Raw genomic sequence first — 23,344 nt, 5'->3', positions numbered from 1 at the left:
TTTGGCTTTTTTTCTTTTTGTTCGTGGCTCGTGTTTAAAATAACTCGTGAATAGTCTATTTATGTTCATCTAAATTCAAGCTTGAATGTTCGAATTAAGCTCATGTTCAACTCGAATTAGAGCTCGATAACTAGAACTTTCAAAGAGGCCACACCATTATAGTGCTCTAATGAAAGATTTTCCTGCTTATAAACACCTTTCAAGTTGTAAGAAAACCTCTCATAAAGATGTGGGACCAAGCAGTAAATGAAAAATGGATAGGAATTCACTAGTATTTGTGTAAATGCCCCACCAAAATGAGTATTTTTTTAAATGTTTATACCATCCCGATCTCTTATGTGTATTTTTTTTTAATACAACATAAAAATTTAATATAAAAAATATATAAACAAAAATTATCATTTTATTATTTCGGGTCAAAATGACCCGATCAAGAATGAACAAGCAAATCATAGTTCGTGTTCAGCATTTATAAATCGAGCACAAAAAATCATTCGAGTTCAACACCCTTACTTAACAAAACAATCGAATATAAGCTACCTAAAGATCCAAATACGTAAATGTTCACGAACAACGAACTTCTTTTGATAGTCCTAACCCTAAAAATTTTTTTACCGCTTTGATATTCTATAGCTACTGAATATTATGCGATCTAATTAATTTAATCTAGTGACAAAGTTTTAAAATCTCTTATTTATTTATTTATTTTTATCAAGGGCAATCTTTTAATCAATGAAGTGTTATCTTAGGCTTGAAGAAGGGAATGAGAAGAAATCAAAGTATATTAAATGGATATTATATGGGGAGAAAGTACCATGTGCCCTTGGCTTACCATACGAATAACACATCAAATGTAAAATTCAACCGTTGGCTACCATTATCAACATTAGGACATCCCAAACATTGAGTTTAACATTGAAAATCCTCATTTTTATGTATTCTTATAGTGTTATTTAGGAAATTGAGTGTAACATTCATAATTTATTTTGAATGATTTCTATCAATATTATCCTTTATCAATGCTTTGTTCTAACTAACTCTTGAGGCTTATTTATTTACAATTTATTAAAATGCATTTCAATCCTTTCCTTGAATAAGAAAAATGCTCCACTAATTATTCTAATATAACTATTTATCAATTTCACATTCATAATTTTGTCAAGTACCAAGAGGAAAACTTGAAATTATCAAGGTAGTAAAATACAATAGGATGATAATTTTATAAAATATATATCAGCACTAACTAATCTTGAAGAAATCTAATGGTCCAAAATGAAAGAGTACAATAAAGGTGGGCCCGCCAATAAAAAATCTTGAGGCCTACTTATCAAACCAAGTGAAACTGTCCAAGCCAAGTCAACAATGTCAAACCTGATTAAAACATAAGACAGACCAGAGACAACCAAAGCATACAAGAACATGTCACTCAGTTAAAGACGAGACGAAAGGATATCTGAGTCAACCACCACAGAAATGCCAACATGAGATATTATCTTTCTAGTATCTCCAATATTCCAAGGACACCAAAAGGCTCATCTAGAGGTAAAGGACTAATAGTCGGGCGATATCGACAGGCTGACCCATATCGACCAAACTCATCCGATCGAGCGGATATTGCAGTCTTGAAGTCAATTAAGCCAAGCCAAACAACCGGCTTACTCATGTAAAATATCAAAAAACTCACTACATACCCATTTAAAACAGTGGCAAAAATATAACATCATAATATTGTATCATCTTCTCAAAAAAGTAGGCAAATCATTTTATGAATAAGACATGAGTAAAACAGAGGCAAAAATATAACATCATAATATTGTATCATTTTCTCAAAAAAGTTGGCAGATCATTTTATGAATAAGACATGATTGTTATGACGGGTTACTATTTATTATTATTCACTCTTTTTATCTCTTCTTTTAACGTTTTATTCATTGAGTGTGATTCATAAAAAAATCAATATTCAAAAATATTATTATTATTATTATTTTCAGTAATTACAAATTTTGCCACATTTGTATGACTCAGATATAATTTCACTACACTAATTTCAAATTCCCATTATATCAAAATAAATAAATAAATAAATAATCCAAGCATAAGCTCCTTCATCAAAGCAAGCTGATTATTATTCTCCTCCTTCATTAACCTCATCCCTACATCAAGAGAAGATGAGTATAATCTGCAAAAATTGCATGCAACTTTTTAATCGAACCACAAAAATAAAAAATCATTAGACATAAAAATGCAATTGTGCATGTAAATTGCCTAAACTTGTATGTGGTGCAAATCCATAAAAATCATTAAGCATAAAACTACAATTGCACTTTAAAATTTTAAATTGCTTAAGCTTGAATGTGGTGCAAACCTGATACATATATGCATGCATGTAATCATCCATCCATGTCTGCGTATGTGCGCACACAAGCGCACGAGCACGTGTGTGTGCGTGTATGTGAAGCATAAGAAATACCTCAACATTGCTGTTAAGTTCTTTGTTCTCTTCAAATAACCGTCTCTTGTCTGAATTTCATCAACCAGATACAGGGCCAATTAGAGAAATTAAAAGCTGCTGCTTGGACAAGGCCTTGATAATATATGCTTGAGAGAATATTATTATTAGGCTTCTTTGGCTAACAATACACGTAAATGAAATCACAATCTCAATGGTTGGATGCAGCTTTCAGCGGTTACGATTTGTTGATTTATTTCGGAAAACTGATAGAGAACCATCACGCACGAGGAGATATAAAACAAAAGCCAAATACAGCGCTAAGAATGCACAAATAATGGAGCTGAGAAGAAGTCCTTGCATTTCACTAGAGCAATAATCAGCCAAAAGGTAGCCATTAATGGCTATCAATAACGCAGCAACAATCCAGGCAACAGTCTGCACAAGAAATCATAATTTGTATGAGAGTTGATCCGCACTAAGTTAAAAGCAGTGAATTTTCATAATCTAAAATTAAAATTGTTGCTACTATACTCTAAGCATTTAGTACATAACAATTAGCTTTAATCAAAAGTTATCTCTCACCCTCGGGCGATATAATGAATCATAACAGCTTGCGCTTATGATAAATTTGAAACCATATCATAAAATCTTCACAAAATAAGAGCGACATCTTTGGGTGGTGTCTCATCTAAAATCTACTCTTATCTTCTGTAAACCTGGGGTGACAAACTCTCTCAGAAAAGTAGGATGTAAAATTTCAGAAACTGCAAATAGATGAGAAAAATAATGTGCGTAAAAATTGTGCCAAAAAACTGCCAAAATAGAGTTAAAATCCAATATGGCACATCTATTTTGCAAGTCTTCTCAATTTTTACTCGTTCACATATTTCATTGTAGATTCATATATGACACCATGCCTGAACAACGTAAATCATGTTATTGTCTTCGTATATAGTGGTATTGTTATTTTTTAATCATATTTTTGTATGTGGGCTGATATTTATTCTCCTGGATTAGTTTGATTGCTCACTTTATCATGCCCCAAGAGAAGTTTTAGAAAATTTTGATACAAGACATCGATATCAAAGCTGGTAGGTTGTACCTGGGAGATGTTCTTCAATGGCACTATCAAAGCCTTAACAAAAATGTATTTGAGAAATTCAATATCTGAAAGGTGAGAGCGCATTAGCTAAATAATGGTTTCCAAAACTTTGGAGGGCTGGGGAGGTTAAATATGTAACAACTTCGAAGAAAAAAATTATATCTTCAGATCATTTAGATTCCAATGGGTAAATATTCATCGTAGAAGAAGTAGCTTAACATATTTATAGGTTATAATTTTGATGAGAGCAAATAAAATATGGTAATTTTTACTTTCACTAGGGCAGCGCATTAATTGGTGATTCAGAAACTTTTTTCCTCAAATGAATTTGACTATAATATGACATAAAAGGTTTCGATATATGTTAGACGGCAGCTTATTAAAGCTGAGCGAAAGAGTCTCTTTTGTGGTAAGAAGAGCTTTGGAGCTTTGGATTTCAACGAGTGCTAATTAAGAATAAGCACAAAGATGTATTTGAGTTAACAGGAAAAAAGGGGGATTACATTCAGTTTAATTTGTCGCGTATTGCTAGTTCTTAGATCGGAGCGCGAATTGAGATACATACCTTTATAGATGCTTCTTAAATGGTTTGAGTCTTAATGCTCAAGAAAAAACGTGATTTTCGATACATTCAACTATTGAATGATAGCTTGTCATAGCAGTTTTTGAGCCTAAACCTTGAAAGGAGGTAAGACCACTATAACCAAAAGAAACTATCACTAATCATTAAATCACCTTAGAGATTTGGTTGAAACTTTATCTTGTTCTCATATGATTTTTGTATATTCTTTGATTTTTGTATATTCTAAGATTTGGTTGAATACTTTGATTTTTGTATATTCTTTTAGTGAGTAGGAGTCCTCCACATTCGAGAAAGCTATTAGTGGAGATGAGTCAAAGTTGAGGATCACATACATGATAGTGGAATTGAACCATTTGCAAAAGAATAAAACTTAGAATCAAACTCAAAAATTTAAAGGAAAACAACTATTGGATGCAAAGGATCTTCAAACATAAAGAGGAAACGTAAGATGGAGATAAAATCAAATACAAAACATGGCTGATTGTAAAGGGTTAACTAGAGGATTGGTGTAGAATTCAAAGAGTTTTTTCACTTTTGTTAAGTATCATGTACCTATGATGTGCCCGCAATTGAATATTTCATATACAGTTAGTGTTTTGAGTACATACATGGATTTACCTAATCAGGCTAATTAAGTAGTGAAATAAGCTATGTGAAATATCTCAAAGACTCTAGTAGATGATCTGATTTAGGTCGCGGTGTAATCCCAGGACAAACAGAGAAAAGGGAAAAACAACAAGAACAAATAGAATAACGCTCTGTTAAAATCTTCTGAGAAAACAACAAAAAAGGTGCCTATCCGGTACACCCATCACACTATATAGTCACTACCTAAACACTCATATTTGCAAAGAAGTACCAAGAACAACCTGCACCAAGGTAAAAATAACTAATTTCTAACCAATGAAAAGTTAAAGAAAATAAGAGCTTATCACAGTGTAACTTAGCCTGTTTTAAATTAATCGACTCCATAAGCATGAGGGATTCAATGAAAGGTAGAAGGGCTTCCAAATTAGATTTATTTTAATTTCGGGGGTCAAGGTTTCCAAAAAGAGCAAGCTCCAAAGATTAATTAATTCCAGGGCATATCTGGAAACACTCAGATTAAGAAATCAATGTGTGTTCATAGGCTGATTAAGATATAGATATAGATGGGGCTCGATTAGGTGAAGTGAAGGTCAGAAAAGGTACTACGGGGATCCATAATCATTGGCCAATTACTCAACTTGATGTATCAAATGCCTTCCTACAAGGACCTCTCACCAAGGCAGCCTTTATGTGTCAACCTCAAGGATTTCAGGACCCTTCAAATCACATCATATATGTCTCCCTAAAGAAAGCCTTATACGGCCTTATGCAATTCCCCAAGAAATGATATTTCACACTATCAAACACCCTGCAATCCTTTGATCTCTAACCCAGCTCAGCCGACCTTTCCCTAATGATGCAATCCTGAAATCTATATTCTAATTTATGTCGACAAAATCCTAATCATTGGCAATGAACCAATTGTTTTGTATCACCTAATCAGGAAACTGCAGCAACTCTTCCAAGTAAAAAACCTTGGCAAACCCAACAACTTCCTCGGCATACACATAACTCATACACCTAGTGGCCTACACCTTAATCAGTCCTAATATGCAACTGATATTCTCACCAAAGCTGGCATGATTTCATATAAACCCATCCACACACTAGTCTCCACCAAACCATCTCTCTCATCCACAAATCATATGCCCTACAACCACCCCCAATTCAATCGGCACCAAGTGGCCAACATCTTCATAACCCTCTCATCATTCGCTTCATACAACCCAAACAAATCCTTCGATATCTCAACAGCACCCGAGCGAAAGGCTTACTAATTCATCGAGCTGACCTAACTCTCCAAGCATATTCCAGCTCATATTAGGTTGGTGACCCCACCAATTGCAAATAAAAAACGGGCAACTACATATTCCTGGGCCGCACGCTTTTCTCATGGTGCACCAAGAACCGAACAATAGGTAACCTCCACCAAAACAAAGTAACGGGCACCATCCACAGCAGTAACCAAATCATCTGGACAATACGACTGCTGCAGGATTACCTATTTCTCTTCCAGCTCCCACTCCATTCTACTATGACAACATTCTGCTATTGTATTAGCAAACATGTCTTCACTACAGATCAACTAGCAGACATTTTTACCAAGACAACTATCTCAAATAGATTCAAAATGCACTTTAACAAGTTGACACTCCATGACTGGACGGACTATCAACCTGAAGGGTGGAGATAACGAAAATACCGATTCCTGCAACCTATGGCTCCGCATTCCACACCTTACCGATTGTAACAAACATCTGTACTTACATTAGCTATATTTATAGCTCACAGCAATTACTAATATGATGTCTACTGTAATTCAATACGGAATATAGCTAAATACAGTTTTCCTACCAGACATTTGTTCCTGCTCTTCTCTATTATGCCCTACAGCTACTTAGTGGTTCTCTCTACTTCTCTTTACTTGCTACCTGTTACATAAAGCACACAAAAGCAAAGGATAATTTGATGATTGGTGACAATAGTTATTAACAAAGATAAACCATCTTGCCAGAAAGGAGTTATGGACTTGTGATGCTGACAATTTAAATTTACTTACTTTGAGAATGAAGCCAATTCTAAACAAACCCATAACTTGTTCCTTCGACACCAATTTGATAAGGGGAATAAGCGCAAATGGAACCTGGATTGACTGAAGACTATTAAGTGACTCATTCAAACCATCCATTGCGGTATCAGAAGAGCAAAACATAACTATCATTGCTGGCACGAGTGCGCAGCTTCGAGTAATAAGTGCACGAACCCATTTCTTCACGTGAATATTACAAAATCCTCCCATGATAAATTGTCCGGCGTAGGTGCTCGTAATAGTGCTACTCTGTCCAGAAGCTAACAAGCCAAGGCCCCAAATATAAAGTATGGGAAACAAAGTAGCCCCATATTTCTCTTGTAGAACTTGCCCTGCATTCTCAAGACCCATATCTTGAGCAAATTTAGTTCCGTAGAATGATTTCGCAAAAACTGTGGTTGCAAAAAAATTGATAACGAAGGAAATAGCAAGAGCTGCAGCTGATTCTATGTAGTAATATCCTATTGCTTCACTGACACAGCCTGTATGTTTAGTATTGATCTTTCTAGACTGAACCAGAGCAGAATGCAGGAAAACATTGTGGGGGGTTATGATAGAACCTACTAACCCCACAGCTTGTGTTATGGTACCAGGACTTAGCTTTGGAACAATCATGCCTGTGAAGAAAAATTCAGCGTAAGCTCAAAATGCAACGGGATGTTATACATACATACCACCCAATTCCTAAGTATTTTCATATCTAACATCTAAACTTTACTATTTACATTTTAAGGCATTTACATACATCGCGCAATTCTTATGTATTTACATATCTAACACCTAAATATTTATATTTACATGCATACCACTCAAATCTTTAACACTCAAATCACTCAAATCTTTAACATCATAGCAGAAATACCACCATCACTAATAGTTGCATGTCGGAAGATTCACGACGGTAGAGTAATAAATTAGTGGTTGTACGAAAATCTAGCCCATACACACATAATGGAGAAGTAACAGATGAAAACATCGTGATTTTTACGTGAAAAACTCTGAAGAGGATAAAAACCAACGGGCTAGGGGTGTTGACTTACATGTATTGTATCACCTAACTGACAGTTTTAACAATTTTACTAACATGATATGATATGATACTCTACATGTTTTACCATGATTGATACAGGAAAAACACTATATGATTAGTCGGATAACTTAACTTATATAGTATATGTGTGATGATAATTATGCTTAATTATATGCATTTTATATATTACTACTATTGTGATTTGATATCATATTGCGGATACATATTTTACAGTATACATATACAAGTACAGTAACCTATGGACTTACTTATTTAGCATATATGATATGATTATGATGCAATCATGAATGTTGTTCAACTTATGTGCATTGATTTCAGTTGTAGGTCTTGTGTAACCTACTGAGTTGTTCACTTAGTTTAATTGTTTTTACATATTTTCAAAAAAGGATAAGAATCCAATTGAGTGAGTTGCTAGTACTTGTTCATAGAGGTATAATTTAATATATATTTTGTGGTCATTATAAATACGTATGTTTTTGTTAGGATTATTAGAAAATCATAAACAATATATATAAATGTTTTGTTTGTAAATAATTTTCATGTTTATAAAGAAAATGAATTGATAATGATCTTGAGCTTTATTTTTACACTAATATTGATAACCTAGTGGTGCGTAATGAAAATTAAAAGATAAAATAAATTTCTTCTAAATAGATTTTGGACTAAAAATCTATTACGTACTCGACATTGCATAATCTATTACCAATTATTGGTTATATCAAGTCAGGACATAACAGATTAAATTTGTATCAGAGCAATAGTGTTTAGAGGAATTGATTAAACAATGAGCGATATGATTGATTATGAAATGAGTAGTACAATTTGGTAGTTTAATAATTTTATTTTATTGTGTTCATGCTTGCATGTGCATCAATTGAGTTATTATATATTATTATTTATGGTTGAGAGTGTTATGTTTGAGATCATATGTATTCCAAAAAACATGAGATGGCTAATGGACAGCCTACAAAAAAAGCAATTTAGGATAAAAAGTTTTATAAGATATATTTATACACAGATTTATTCACTGGTTAAATTTTAAGCATTGAAATATCGATGACGATATTTTTTTAAGGAGTGAAGATTATGATACTCAAAACTTTTACATATGCAAATGAACCACAATACTCAAGCTATATTTTATTAATAAATGTTTAAATACGTCCATTAAGATGATTTTTATGCTATTTTGGCCTTTGAAACAATTTTTAAGAAATTGATTAATAAATAATAAACAAATAGTGGAAAATATAAAAAAGAAAGATTTGATGTGAAAACTTTGAATAATTTTTTTTACACTTGTATAAGCCTGATTTACAAACCACCTTCATAAAAATATAAAAAAAATGAACTTTTATTAATTTAATTTTTTCATATTTTTATGATAAATATAGATATGAAATTATATGATTAATGCTATAGTTGCAATTTCTTAAGATGAGTACACGTGCAAGCATAAATTTATTTTTGGAGTCATTTGACATATGTTTTGCAAACCATTTTCACCTGAGTGATTTAGACATCATAATCTATCTTATGACTATTTTTTTCGTAATTTTTGGAGTTTTGGATTTCAAAATATAAGATGATTTATATGAACTTTGCAATTTACATCAAACAAATTAGATAATTATGTATATATCCTTTGCACATTTTTTATATAAAAAACACATTTCGTGCTTTTTGGAATTCCAAACTGTGAGGAAGAAGGGGAAAATAAGGAGAAAGAGATGGTGAGAGGAAAGAAAAGAGAGTTTTTGGAGGCTACAGTTCTATTTTCTCGCGACAAACCAGTTTGGAAAATTGATTGACTAAAAGTAAACTACCATTACCGTACCTCTGATTTCAATCATTGTCTTTTTTTTTTCAAACTTAGATGCCCAAAACTTACAAAATTAATGATATCTCTGTATTTTTGAAACTTTTATCGTGTAGCTTTTAATATATTATTGTTATAGCTATTCTGCACATTTTGACATGCATATTAAATTTTCAACTATGTATTTTTTTTATTCGACACAAAAGTTCTAATTTGAGCTATATAAAATTTTATAAAATTAAATTAAAATCATGTATATTATAAAATACTGACACAAAGATGACAACATACATGCTTAATATATATTGATTTGTGCATATAAATTGATCATATTATTACATACTGTGGATCTCCTTATTTTGTTGTACATGAATGATTTACGTATATATTGTAATGTTGAGTATATTATAATAGCTTAAAAATGCTACGCTATTATGAAACATGTGTTTTTAAGAAATGTTGGCTACTATGATTCAGGTTGACGAAAATATGTTACCATGCGCAAGAGTGGGCCGAAGGATTTCCATTAAATAGGTTAGTGGTGTAAACCCGATAAATGTTGGGAGTCATAAAGGGTGAATATGATATGTTATGAGTGTCGCGGGCTATGGGTGACGACCCGTGTACTGTGCTAGCTAACTGACTGTTTTGACAGTTTTACTAACATGATATGATATGATTAATATTGTACATATTTTACTATGATTGGTACAGGAAAAACACCATATGATTAGTCGAATCACCTAACTTGTATAATATATGAGTAATGAAAGTTATGTTTGATTATATACATTTTATATATTGCTACTATTATGATTTGATATCAGGTATATGTTTTACAATATGCATATACATGTTTAATGACCTAGAGACTTACTTGTTTAGCATATATGATATGATTATGATGCAACCATTCATATTTTTATATTTTTGTACATTGATTTCAGTTGTAGGTTTCGTGCAACATACCGAGTTGTTCATTTACTCTGGTTGTTTTTACATATTTTAAGGAAAGGGTAAGGATCCAGTGAAGAGAGCTGTTAGTACTTGATAATAGAGGTATATTTTAATATATATATTTTGTGAACATGATAAATATGTATGTCTGTTGGAATTATTAGAAAAACATGATCAATGTATTTAACTGTTTTGGAAGTAAATAGTTTTAATGTAAAAAAAGAAAATTAAATTATAATGATTTTTAGCTTTATTTTTACACTATTATTGATGACTTAAGGACTCACAATTATAAGATAAAATAAATTCATTCCAAATAGAACTTGGGCTAAATAATCTGTCGCATAATCGACATTGTATAATCTATTACAATATGTGGGTTATATCAGGTCAGATCGTCACACATAGGCTATAGTGGCCGGAGTTGGGAACTGTGTGAGTTGTGAGTCACATAGGCTTTAACTCATCGCATAGGTGATAGTAGTGAACTGCAATAACGTTCGTAAGCCACAGGGGCTAGAGTTGTGAGTCGCGTAGGTAGTAGTTGGTCATATAAATCGTAGTGATGAGCTATAATAATGTCTGTAAGTCATAAGAGCTGAGTTGGGAGCTACGTGAATTATGAGTCATGTAGGTTGCAATCGGTCCTTCAAAGGGAGCTGCCAAAAGTTTTGTTGAAGATCCTATGCAAGAATTGTCAGCTCGTTTGGCAACCACGAATTCAGAGGCGGTGGCACTGCGAGTGGAGGTTGTCACTTTGCAAAGCAGGCTGGCGCGTTCAATGTGTGAACTAGATACTCTCCATGAGTCGACCGTTCTGAATAGGTTCCACTGCGACACCAACCGAATGGAGCAAATTAGATTAGTCGAAGAGTTTGTTCTCCAAAGGTTACTTTAGAAGAGATATGCCTCAGCTGAAACCTCAGAAGACCCATTTATAAAAAACTTCATTCGAGGTGGTGGCATTGCTAGCGGAGGTTGCCACTTTGCAAAGCAGGCTGGCGGGTGCAATGTGTGAATTAGACACCCTCCGTGAGTCGACTATTCTGAATAGGTTCCACTGCGACGCCGACCGAATGGAGCAAACTAGATTAAGCAGAGAGTTTGTGCTCCGAAGGTTACTTTAGAAGGGTATGGCTTGATCAAGGTTCTTGTAATTGACAAAAGCTCCTGTTCTACCAATCGAGCGAATTAGCTAATATTAAGTCGATGGCATGTGACATTGATCGGAACTCCGGTCATCTCTGCGGCTTCCTAAGTGAAGGCGTCTCGATGCTTGCAAAGGGTTTAGATCAACAAATCCTTGTGTCCTACATCAAAACTCTCACCAATCAGAAAAATCTTAATAGGCTCATTGTCGATGACGGGCACCCGGAGGACGATCTCACTGGTCTCGAGAACCCCTTCCCTCTGGATCTGAATGTTGAGAGGCTCGTGATCGAAACTGGTGACCGCTCGAGGTAGCAGCTTCTTGACTGCTCCAGGTTCCCTCGGACCCTGATTATCTCCCCATCTCCAAAAAATTCACAGCCACGTGGAAATTTGAAGTCACTGTTTGGTAACTATTCAGCAACAGTCGGTCGAAGATTGCATTGTAAGTTAGTGGGGATTCCACCACCAGAATCTTCTGTGTTGATGAACGGCTTTTCTCGCTCACCCCACAAGATGGCCCAAGCAATCACGTCTAAGGCTTCTTTTCTTTCGTCGGAGAAGCCAAATAGTAGACCTGCCAACGTTGTTAACCGGTTGGTTTTGAGTCCCATCTTGTTGAACGCTGGTTTGAATAGGATGTTCACCGAATTTCCAGTGTCGACCAAGATACTATCCACATGATAGTTGTTTATAAGCATCGTAACGAAGATTACATCTCTGTACGAGTTCCCCTTTGGTGGGAGATCTGCAAATGTAAAAATGATTAGAGAATGAGTACGAGCATAAAAGGCGATGTAACATACCTCCCCCGATCGGCGTCTCTTCAGGCTGGACTACCGAGATGACTCCCGCTTCCCTCAAAGATAGCTGGAATGACCCCAGCCAAATGGATCTCATTTGCTCGGACATGTCCATTTGTGGGCTCCTCCGCTAGGACCATCACCTATTGCCTTGTGTGTCCTCCGACAGCAACGAACTCCTTCAATTTTCAGGCCTTGATGAGCTCCTCCACCAAATTCCTAAGATGGCGGTGCTCCTCCGTGTCCTACCGTGGTCCCGATGGTAGGCGCAATACTTATTTGAATTTCAAAGGGAGGGTGTGGTTTTCAGTGAAGGGGCCTTCTTGAATTAATCCTTGTTTTAAATGGCTTGGACTAGCTCGGCCATCGGCACATTCAGGGTGTTGAATCCTGCATCCCCCAGTAAACATGCGGTCGCTCATAGTACTGAGCCGACTGCTGGTCGGAATGGTACATTTGACCCTTTGTTGCCCTGATTACTTCCTCTATTATCCCGGGACCGAGGGTTATCGTTCTGCCGACCGTCAAGGGCTCGATCGCCCTTCGGCTTTTTCTCGTCGTCATGATCCTTTCGCTTCAGCTACCGACGGTTGAATGAATCCAATTTGGTCTCCGAGGAGTCCATAAAGGCTTCCCCGACAGCAATATGATCATTAGCTGGTTTCAATACCTCGACAAAGGATCTTGACTTGAGCAAGTTCAGGTCGTTCCTGAGTCACCTGTTGCGGATTCCCTGCTTTACCACAGTCCAGGTGATGAGAGGCTGTAGGTCTTTTACTTCCAGCATTTTCTTCTGGAAATGAGTGATGTAAGTCCGCAGACTTTTATTCTCTCCTTGCCTAATCTGGAGCACAGCCTCGGTATCTCTCCTCAGCTTCTACACGTTGGCGAAGTTCGTCAAAAAGAGTCCCCTAAATTCATAGAAGGATGGAATGATCCCATCTGGTAAAATGTTGAACCACCAAAGAGCCGAATCCTTTAGCGTGGTCAGCAAAAGCCGACACTTCATTGCGTCATTGATCTGCAAGACTCTGACCGACGATTCGAAAGAAGTCACATAGTTAATCGGGTCACACTTCCAATTGTAAGGATCTAAATGACGAATCTTTAGCTTCGTCGAGGTATAGTCTCCAGGATCCGCCGAGAGAAAGCACTCTCTGCAGTTAGTCTGGAGGGGTGCTCCCCATTGATCTACCCGAAGCCTGACCATCAGCGTAGATCCCGCACTATCAGCGTGTTGGGAGTCCCTTTGCCCTTCGGTCAGTTGATTGCTAGCTTGACCGTTAGTCCCTCTGAGTTATCGCCGCCAGGAGGACCACAAACTGGTTCATCATCTGCGCTTGCAATGCCTGGACTTCTTCCTGGATATCTTGACGCACTGTCTCTCTACTCAACTCCATCAATGCTACATTTCTCTGTAAGGTTTCTCCTTCAAAACTTTGCTTCTCGTATGTGGCATGCCCACGCTCGCCGCACTATCTTTTAAGATGTTGGTTTATAAATTGTCTTTTGAAATGCACGCCTCCAGAGTTAGAGCCGAGAGAAGAACAAAGAGAAAGGGTAGAGTAGATACAAAATTCGGGAGGAAAGTTATTTATTCATCTTTTGAACTTCTATTTATAGAGATCTAATTGTACAATTATGAAAATGAGGGAACGGTTATGGTAACCGCCCAAAATGCAATTAATGCGCTAATTTAATATCAGATTTGCGTACAATTTGAGTGAAATACAACAGTTATCAATCTGTAGACGAATTGGGTTCGGTAAATCGAAGCGGTCGGTAGCATGTAGGTCGCTTCCATCGAGGAAAAACGGCATGTCAACTAGTTTTAACCGGTTAGCCCTATGAGAAGCTCAGGTAGCTGCAACCATAAAGCAACATCCACTGACTGGATCCATCGACATCGTATGTCGGTCGACTCAACCGAGCAATTGGACGCTAGATGGGCTGGTTCAGTTTATGTTCTTTGGTTTGAGACTTCAATTGTTCAGTCACCATCCTCAGCCGCTCATTCCCTTTGAGATTCGTGCTTGTAGTTTTGGGGTATACATCCGCAGAGTGTTTTGTTGTGACGTGTTTCATTACTCCTCAATGTTCATTGATGACGACGAGCAGGGGACGGTCAACATTAGTCAGCAGCAGTGGAAGCAGGAAGTGTTCGACGGGTCTTTGATCTAGAATAACACTGAAACTCGACTCTTTGTCCTAGTCTAGCTCTAGGTCTAGGTATTCCCTTCATGAAGAGAGTGAGGTTTTGTTTGCAGATTTTGGGAGTGGCATTCCCTGTAAATAAGACAGAAATTCAAACCACTTCATCGGATGGCCTAAAGCAATTCCTTTGATCGAATAATATTTTGTGAACATTTGAGTATCTTAATGATGTAAGAAATAAGTGATCATGGACTCATTGTATTTATCTCATTGAGACGCAAAATTTGACTATAAATTTGTCGGATTTGGAATCCATTTGTCCAATGGACAACCCAAAGCTTCTGAAAGTCGCTTAACGATTTGATATGGGTTTGATTTTACTCGAATTTGAACAATTTTGGTGTCATTGGGTACGTCTCTTCGAGTCAATCAGTTTGACAATATGTTTGTTGAAATCAGAGTTTCGTATGAATTTTAATTGTTTGAACGCTCTTTGCTAAAAAAAAATCTTAAGATTCGTGTCAAATGTCTTTAGATTCGTGCTAAATGATAACATTTGTTGATTGCGCATAAACTATCTTTTCAAAAGTGAAATTAATCTTTGCATGTATAGGTTTATGACACCAAAGTATTATAAATGTAAATTTCTCTTACATTTACACAACCCAAACCTTTCACATCACATAAAAAAACCCCATCATTTTAACTTATAAAAATTGGAGTACACATTTTCATGTATATGTAAGGTGGTATGTATGTAAAAATTGAAGTCTAGGAGTTAGATCTGTAAATACATAAGAATTGAGCGCTAGGTATGTAAAGCTTCCAAAATCCAAAGGAGTTAAAAGGTGCCGGGGAGAAGATAACAGGAAAATTTAATGTCTTTTGATAATCAATAAAGGCAACTACCAATAAGGAGATCCTTCCTACTGGGCTTGGTTTCACCAAACATTATAGCAAAGGAAATAGCCATGGTTGCAATTAGAACCGCAAAAAAAGCTTCCAGTTTCCTCACACCAAAACTCTCAAGGAAGAGGAAAACGAAGCTGCCAACAAAATAGTAGGCAGAAATATTTAATTAGCCGGTACAGGCAAAAACTTAACCATGAATAAACAGATCAAAATTAACAGTATATTTTTACAAGCTCGATAATATATAATTAGATATAACAAACAGCTGAAGCATATAAAAATGGTAGAATTCAAAGAAAATATTAAATCAGTAAAGGTTCTTCAAATTGAGAGGTTTTGAGGAACTTGTTCCAGTGACCAATTCATGAACACAGAAACAGGGAGTTATTAGCCGCCATAATACGCATAGTGGTCTCCAACTAACGCCACTATCATAACCGAATGGCAGCAGACGCACTCATTACAGCTCACAAACCTCACTCTAAAATATTCCATATTAGCAATATATACTCTGTACTGCTGTAGAAGAAAGGCGAAATGAAATCTGTAGTTTCCCACGGGTAAAACTATTGTATTAACTTCTTCCAACGGGTAACAACTTCTTCTTCTCCCTGTTCTTAGTTTTGCGTCATTGTTCTATTTGGAAATGATTTTTCTAGAATTTATTTTTCAAATATAGAGGTTTTGAGGAACTTGTATATTTTAGAGTTAATATACAAGTAGGTTTATATTAACCAAATAATATAATAGAGGTAAACTGAACAACTATATTTCCCACTGACCAACTCATCAACACAGAAACTGAGGTAAACTGAACAAAACTATTGTTATAAATGACACCCAATTATGCGAATTAAGACAAAGCCGCGTTTATATGGAGGTTTAAATAGCTAATGGGTACAATGATCATTTGGCTATTTAAAGGCGTTTAACCGGTCATAGTGTATAGGTCATTGGTCTATATTTATCTAATAATGTATATGAGTTGAGAGGGTTAAGGGAGATAGAAATTCTGAGAGTAAGTTGAGGAACCAAGAAAGCCTCTATCGAGATCAAGATTGATAGGGGGCTCGGAATCAAGAAAGCTTGTATCGATCGATAGAAAGCTAGAGGAGATTGGTTCGTCCTTGAGGAACCAAGAAAGCTTGTATCCAGATCAAGATCGATAGAGAACTAGAGGAGATTGGTTTGTCCTTGAGGAACCAATAAAACTTGTATCAAGATCAAGATCGATAGAGAACTAGAGAAGAATGGTTCGTTCTTGAGGAACCAAGAAAGCTTCTATCGATATCAAAATAGATAGAGAGCTAAAGAAGATCAGTCCGTCCTTGAAATTGTGTAGTGTAATCTTCAAGATTGTCTTAGTGAATTGTTCATTAATTCTCTCCAGTGGATGTAGATCTTATGAACCAAACCACGCAAGTTCTCGGTGTTCTTGTTTGGATTTCTTCTTTGCGGTTTTTTCTTTCTTTTTCGGTTTTCCCTTGCTGTCTTGCGACTTTCTAGGCAGTAGATTTCATCAGCAATTGGCGTCGTCTGTGGGAATTCTAGTCACGACAATGGGAACTGCCAAATTTGACATAGAAAAATTCACCAGAAAGAATGATTTCGACTTGTGGAGAGTCAAGATAAGAGCTCTATTGGTGCAGCAAGAGGTCACCGAAACACTGCTAGGTCCTACGTCATTATCGGTCGAGATGTCCGAGAAAGAGAAGAATGACATCCTGGACAGAGCTCATAATTTGATAATCTTGAGCTTGTGTGACAAAATTCTGAGAGAAGTGTCGAGTGAGACGACGACTCTGTTGTGAACTATATACACCAGTTGATGTGATATATATATAAATCAAACAGAAGAACGATCGACGAAGCGAAAAAATAGTACGAGAAAATTCACACCAGAAAATAGTAACACAGCGGAACAAACAGATTTACATGGTTCGGCAAATTGCCTACGTCCACGGATATGCAGAGGATCTTACTACTTGAGGAATTTACATCAGTCGATCGTCTCGACTTACAAGAGAAATCTCTCACTTCGTTGTTATCTGTTCCTCTCTCTACACCAAGCTACACCGAAATAATTCTACACCGAGATAAACGAAAGAAGATTAACTTACAAGAGAAATAAACTACTAATAAAACTTAATTTCTCATCTGCCACAAGCCACCAAGAAAAAGTCAAGGGAGAACAATCTTTTTCGTCTTCTTATTCTTCCTTCTTTCTTCCTCCGCAAAGCACGCACATTGTTTGTAGTTCTCTTCCTCTATCCCGAGGAAGCACTTCCATTGTCCCGTGAAAGTCCGAAGAACTCAAATGGACTGCACTGTGACTTAGCGCTAAAGGAGAGCCGCACAAACCTTTTATCGTGAAACAACAGAAACGAAGCAATGCTTCGTTTCGCGACTGTGGAGGCGGGAGGAGCTAGAACAGGTATCACGACTGAGGGAAAACGGGATCGTGACTTTTCGCAATCGGGCGCAGGAGGGATGGCGCTGATTGCAAAACGGGAGGAGGGGTAAGCGGGAGCGGTCAGAGGCAGAATCGGGATCGGGCTCCCGCACAACAAATCTCCCACTTGGAGACTGATACACATGCTACAATGTCTTCTTCCTCAAACTGATATCCTCTACTGCGATGTCGACTTTTTTTCTTCAAACATGAATCATTCACATCTGCAACTCAAAGCTTTTGTCTTCACTCCAAAAGACCCACTAAAGTTGCGCACAACTTCAGTTTCTCAAGAGTAACACCCTCAGTCAACATATCAGCAGGGTCCACCTGGTCTTGCACCTCCAAGCTATTTCCTGAGTTACTTTTGTCTCTGATTACAGCTCCTACTGCATGGGCAATATATTGTCTCTGCTGAAAGTTTTTTTCAGCAAGTCTAGCTTTGTACCTCTTACTGTCATCAAGCTCAGATTTCACATGGTACACTCACTTGTTGTGTAATGTCTTCTTCCCTGGTAGAAGTTATGTCAGCTTCCACTTGCTCGAACTTTCATCTTGCAAGATTTCTTCATAGCTCTGTGGTTCTCCACCATCTGTCTGTGGAATAATAGGAATTAGTGTCTCAGACACACTCTCTTCTTCACTTCCATAATCAACAGAACTATGAACTGTCAATAATAGTGCATCTTGTACTTCTTCAAATACCACATTTGTGCTATTATTCTCCACCTTCTTGAGATCATCTTCTTAGGATTTATGCAGTTCTTAGGATTTATGCAGTTCATCTTTATGTGGTCAGTCTTGCCATAATTCCAACAGATTGCATGCTGACCAAACTTTGATTTTGATCTTTCTTTATTTGAGTTTTTGTCTTGTCATTTTTCTCTGAAATCAATATTCAGTGTCGAACTCGTACCTGAGATCTTGCTAAAATCTTTCCTGCGCACCTCATCAGCCAAAATCAAATCACGAATATCATCATACTTCAATTTAGATTTACCTACAGAGCCGCTAACTGTCATCCTCATGGCTTTCCAACTATTTTGCAACAATGCCAACAATATCATCGCACGTATCTCATCATCAAAATCAATTTCAACTGATGACAATTGATTTGTGATGGTATTGAAATCATTCAGGTGTTGAGCAACAAAAACACTTTCAACCATCTTTAAATTGAATAACTTTTTCATCAAATACATTTTGTTATTCGCTGATGATTTTTCATACATACCTGACAATGTTGCCATGAGATCTGCAGTCGTCATTTCCTTGACGACGTGTGGGCAACAGCCCTCGATAGGGCCGTCAATCAAATAACCCCCAGAACTTGTCGATCCAAAAAATTTCATTCAGTCTCATCCATCCTTTCAGGTTTTTTCTTCAATAATGGAAGATGAAGTTTATTCCCATAGAGGTAGTCCTCTATTTGCATCCTCCAATAACCAAAATTTGTGTCATCAAATTTTTTGGTCCCTGAAACCTTCACTTCATTTGCAGTCATCATTCTCCCTCAGATCCGAACAAAGCTCTGATACCAGTTGTCGTAAACTATATACACCAATTGATGTGGTATATATAAATCAAACAAAAGAACGATCGACGAAGCGAAAAATAGTACAAGAAAATTCACACCATAAAGCAATAACACAGCGGAATACATAGATTTACGTGGTTGGGCAAATTGTCTACGTCAACGGAGTTGTAGAGGATTTTACTAGAGGATTTTACTACTTGAGGAAGGAATTTACATCAGTCGATCGTCTCGACTTACAAGAGGAATATCTCACTTCGTTGTTCTCTCTTCTTCTTTATCTGTTCTTCTCTCTCTACACTGAAATACAACGATGAAACTCTACACCGAGATACACCGAAGAAGATAAACTTACAGGAGAAATAAAACTCAATTTCTCTTCTATCACAAGCCACCAAAAAGAAGACAAGGGAGAACAAGCTTCATCTTCTTCCTTCTTTCTTCCTTTGCAAAGCATGTACACTGCTTGCACTTCTCTTCCTCTATCCTGAGTAAGCCCTTCCACTATCCCGTGGAAGTTCGAAGAAGAATTCAAATGGGTTGCACTATGACTTAGCGCTAAAGGAGAGCTGCGCGAACCTTTTATCGCGAAACAACAGAAACGAAGTATCGCTTTGTTCGCGACTATGGAGGCGGAAGGAGTGGGAATAGGTATCGCGACAGAGGGAAAACGGGATAGTGAGTTTTCGCGATCGGACGCGGGAGCGATGGCGCCGATTCGCGAAACGTGAGGAGGGGTAAGTGGGAGTGGTCGGAGGCGGGATCGGGATCGGGCTCCAGCACAACAGGATCAAGCGCTTTGTGTCAAAATCGAATTGTTTTACATGACGAAATCTCTGACCAATAGACTCTTCTTAAAGCAACGCCTGTATTCTTTCAAAATTCACGAAGACAAATCAATTTCAAAGCAAATTGAAGAGTTCAACAAAATCATAGACGAACTTAAAAATATCGACGTCAAGATGGATGATGAGGACAAGACACTGCTGTTACTAAACTCTATTCCTGAGAGTTACGCCCACTTCAAAGATGCAATGCTCTGTGGAAGGGAGCAAACAATTTCACTAGAAGAGATTCAATCGCTGATTAGAACCAAAAAACTTCAAAGGAAACATGACATGAAAGAGCAAATCAGTCGAGGTGGTCTTACTGTTAGAGAAAGGTCAGACAATAAGGATTCAAGAAACAGTCAGAACAGGTCAAGATTAAGAAAAGAAAGAAAATCAGTTTGTTAGAGAAAGACTTGTTTTCTTGTTCTGTGTTCTTTAAGCTAGCACTGGTTCTTTGTGTTGCTAGTGCTTAGTTTCTATTGAAGGGTAATTGGAAGTTCCATCAACATCTATAAAGTTACTCTAAATCATCATCGCAGGGCATTCTTCATACTTCTCAAAAATTCAGAGACCGATTATATCGGAAAACAATCTAATTCAAGCACTCGCAGATAGCAAGCAAGACAATTTCATAAGACTATACCCTGACATAGCAAAATAAAACATAGTAAAATAACAAAAAGAACAATTCCCTTCCAAAAAATATTCCCCCGAAAAAAAAAAAAAAAAACCGATAAGCTGCAAGATTTTTAGGTGGCAGCCAATTTTTGGTAAAAAAGATAAATCTAAATAAAATTTGATTATAGGAACCATTCAAAGGCTTAAGACTAGACAGAGAAGAACCAATCGAGGGCAGTGATGACGACACCGCCCCACAGGGGAATAACGCTGCCGCTAAGTATTCTGATTGCGATGGCACTTCCCACAACCTCCTGTATGTCTGAGCTGATAAGCGCCACCTCGGCCATGATCCACAGCACAATCCCCGCCCACCGGGGATACTCTTCACGGCAGAGCTCGGCGAGGTGTCGCCCGGTCGCCACGCCGAGCCTCGCGGAGAGTAGTTGTATGAGAAGCCCCATCACCGTCGCCCAGAAAAGAAGCCAGAGGAGACTATAGCCGGCGATGGCTCCGGCTTGGAGGTCGCCCTCGAGGCTTCCGGGATCGAGGAATGCAATGGACATGAGAAATCCTGGGCCGGTAAAGCGCCATAGCTTCCGCCACGAGAACGGCGGCGAAGCTCCATCGTCCTCTTCTACCTTGGCCGACTCTTCATCGGAGTTGTGGGCTGAGAGAAGCGGCTCCTCCTGGGGCCTCATCGCTACAACAGTGAGAGCAGTTTATGGCTGAGAACAGGAGTGTACTAAGAATTATCAAGTGAAGAGCGTAAAATAATATTATATATTGTTATAATTATGTGCTACAATAATAAATAATAACATTATATATGAAGTTCTGCTTAATATTTGTTAGCCCTTGAGCCCGATTTCGCCAACTCTCGCTCGCACCTCCTCATGTTTCGCGTATCGGCGCCAATTCCCGCCTCACGCTTGATCGTGACAGGTCGCGAATCGTCGCGACATCTCCCGATGCAAACCGTTCCCGCCTCCATTTCGCAAAATGCCGCCTCCTTTCATACTCTCCTCCTATTCGCGATGAAAGGCTTTGGATGACTCTCCTTCGGGTTCTAGGTCACGGTTGTTATTCTTCTTCAGTTTCTTCGAGATAGAAGGAAAGAAAGTGCAAGTAGTAGTTCATTGCGGTGAATGAAGAAGAAAGAAGAAGAAGAAGATCGTTTTTCTTTGGCTTCTTCTTGGTGGCTTGTGGCAGAGGAGAAAATGGGGTTATTTCTCTTGTAAGTTTATCTTCTTTGGTGTATCTCGGTGTAGAGTTTCTTCGGCGTATCTCAGTGTAAAGAGAGAAGAAAAGATAGAGAAGAAGATAGCGCAGTGAAGTGAGAGATTCCTCTTGTAAGTGAGGTGATCGATTGATGTAAATTCCTCAAGTAGTACAATCCTCTGCAACTCCGTGGACGTACGTAATTTGTCAGACCACTTAAATCTATGTGTTATTTTCTGGTGTGATTTTTCTTGTTTTATTTTTTCGATTCGTCGATTGTTCTCTTGTTTGATTTATATATATACAACATCAACTAGTATATCTATAGATCTCGTCGCAACAACTGATATCAGAGATTTTTTCGGATCTGAGGAAGAATGATGGTTGCAGATGAAGTGAAGGTTTCAGAGATCAAGAAATTTGATGGCATAGATCTTAGTTATTGGATGATGCAGATAGAAGACTACATCTATGGGAAAGAAACTTCATCCTCCTTTAATGAAGAAAAGACCTGAAATGATGGATCAGGCTGAATAGAATTTGTTGGATAGACAAGTTCTGGGGGTTATTAGATTGACCTTATTGAGATCCGTTGCACACAACGTTGTCAAGGAAAGGACGAGTGTAGATCTCATGGCAGCCCTGTCAGGTATATATGAAAAATCATTGGCGAATAACAACGTGTACTTGATGAAGAAGTTATACAATTTGAAGATGATGGAAGGTGTTTTTATTGCTCAACATCTGAATGATTTCAATACTATCACACATCAATTATCGTATGTTGAAATTAATTTTGATGATGAGATACGTGCGCTGATATTGTTGGCATCGTTTTCAAATAGTTGAGAAGTCATGAGGATGACATTTAGCAGCTCTGCAGTGAAATTTAAACTAAAATGTGATTATATTCGTGATTTAATTTTGGCTGAGTAGATTCGCAAAAAAGATTCTGGAGAAATCTCAGGTACGAGTTTGGCACTGAATGTTGATTTCAAAGGGAGATGACATGACAAGAACTCAAATAAAA

The 23,344-nt window shown here is 37.3% G+C and overlaps 1 protein-coding gene across 4 annotated transcripts; it reads right to left on the bottom strand.

The window, feature by feature from the left end:
- Positions 1-1,986: 1,986 nt before the first annotated feature.
- LOC110024495 (metal transporter Nramp3-like) lies at positions 1,987-21,840 on the bottom strand. 4 transcript variants are annotated; one of them, XR_002294008.1, is made up of 5 exons: positions 21,319-21,840; positions 15,657-15,793; positions 6,785-7,431; positions 2,366-2,887; positions 1,987-2,179 (listed from the first exon to the last, which is right to left on the bottom strand). XR_002294008.1 is itself a non-coding variant. In XM_020724498.1 (4 exons), the coding sequence occupies exons 1-4, from the start codon at positions 21,792-21,794 to the stop codon at positions 2,681-2,683; spliced, it is 1,467 nt and encodes a 488-aa protein (XP_020580157.1). In that variant the 5' UTR covers positions 21,795-21,840; the 3' UTR covers positions 1,987-2,680. The 4 variants fall into 4 exon arrangements, 1 of the variants encoding a protein (XP_020580157.1); XR_002294009.1 differs by having other exon boundaries at positions 1,987-2,153; XR_002294010.1 differs by lacking the exon at positions 1,987-2,179 and adding an exon at positions 3,035-3,168 and having other exon boundaries at positions 2,806-2,887.
- Between the last annotated feature and the right edge of the window lie 1,504 nt (positions 21,841-23,344).

This window comes from Phalaenopsis equestris, unplaced genomic scaffold (genome assembly GCF_001263595.1).
Source record: "Phalaenopsis equestris unplaced genomic scaffold, ASM126359v1 Scaffold000258, whole genome shotgun sequence".
Classification (NCBI taxonomy): domain Eukaryota; kingdom Viridiplantae; phylum Streptophyta; class Magnoliopsida; order Asparagales; family Orchidaceae; genus Phalaenopsis; species Phalaenopsis equestris.
Note: the sequence above shows the minus strand (reverse complement) of the source record. Positions and strands in the feature narration are given on the sequence as shown.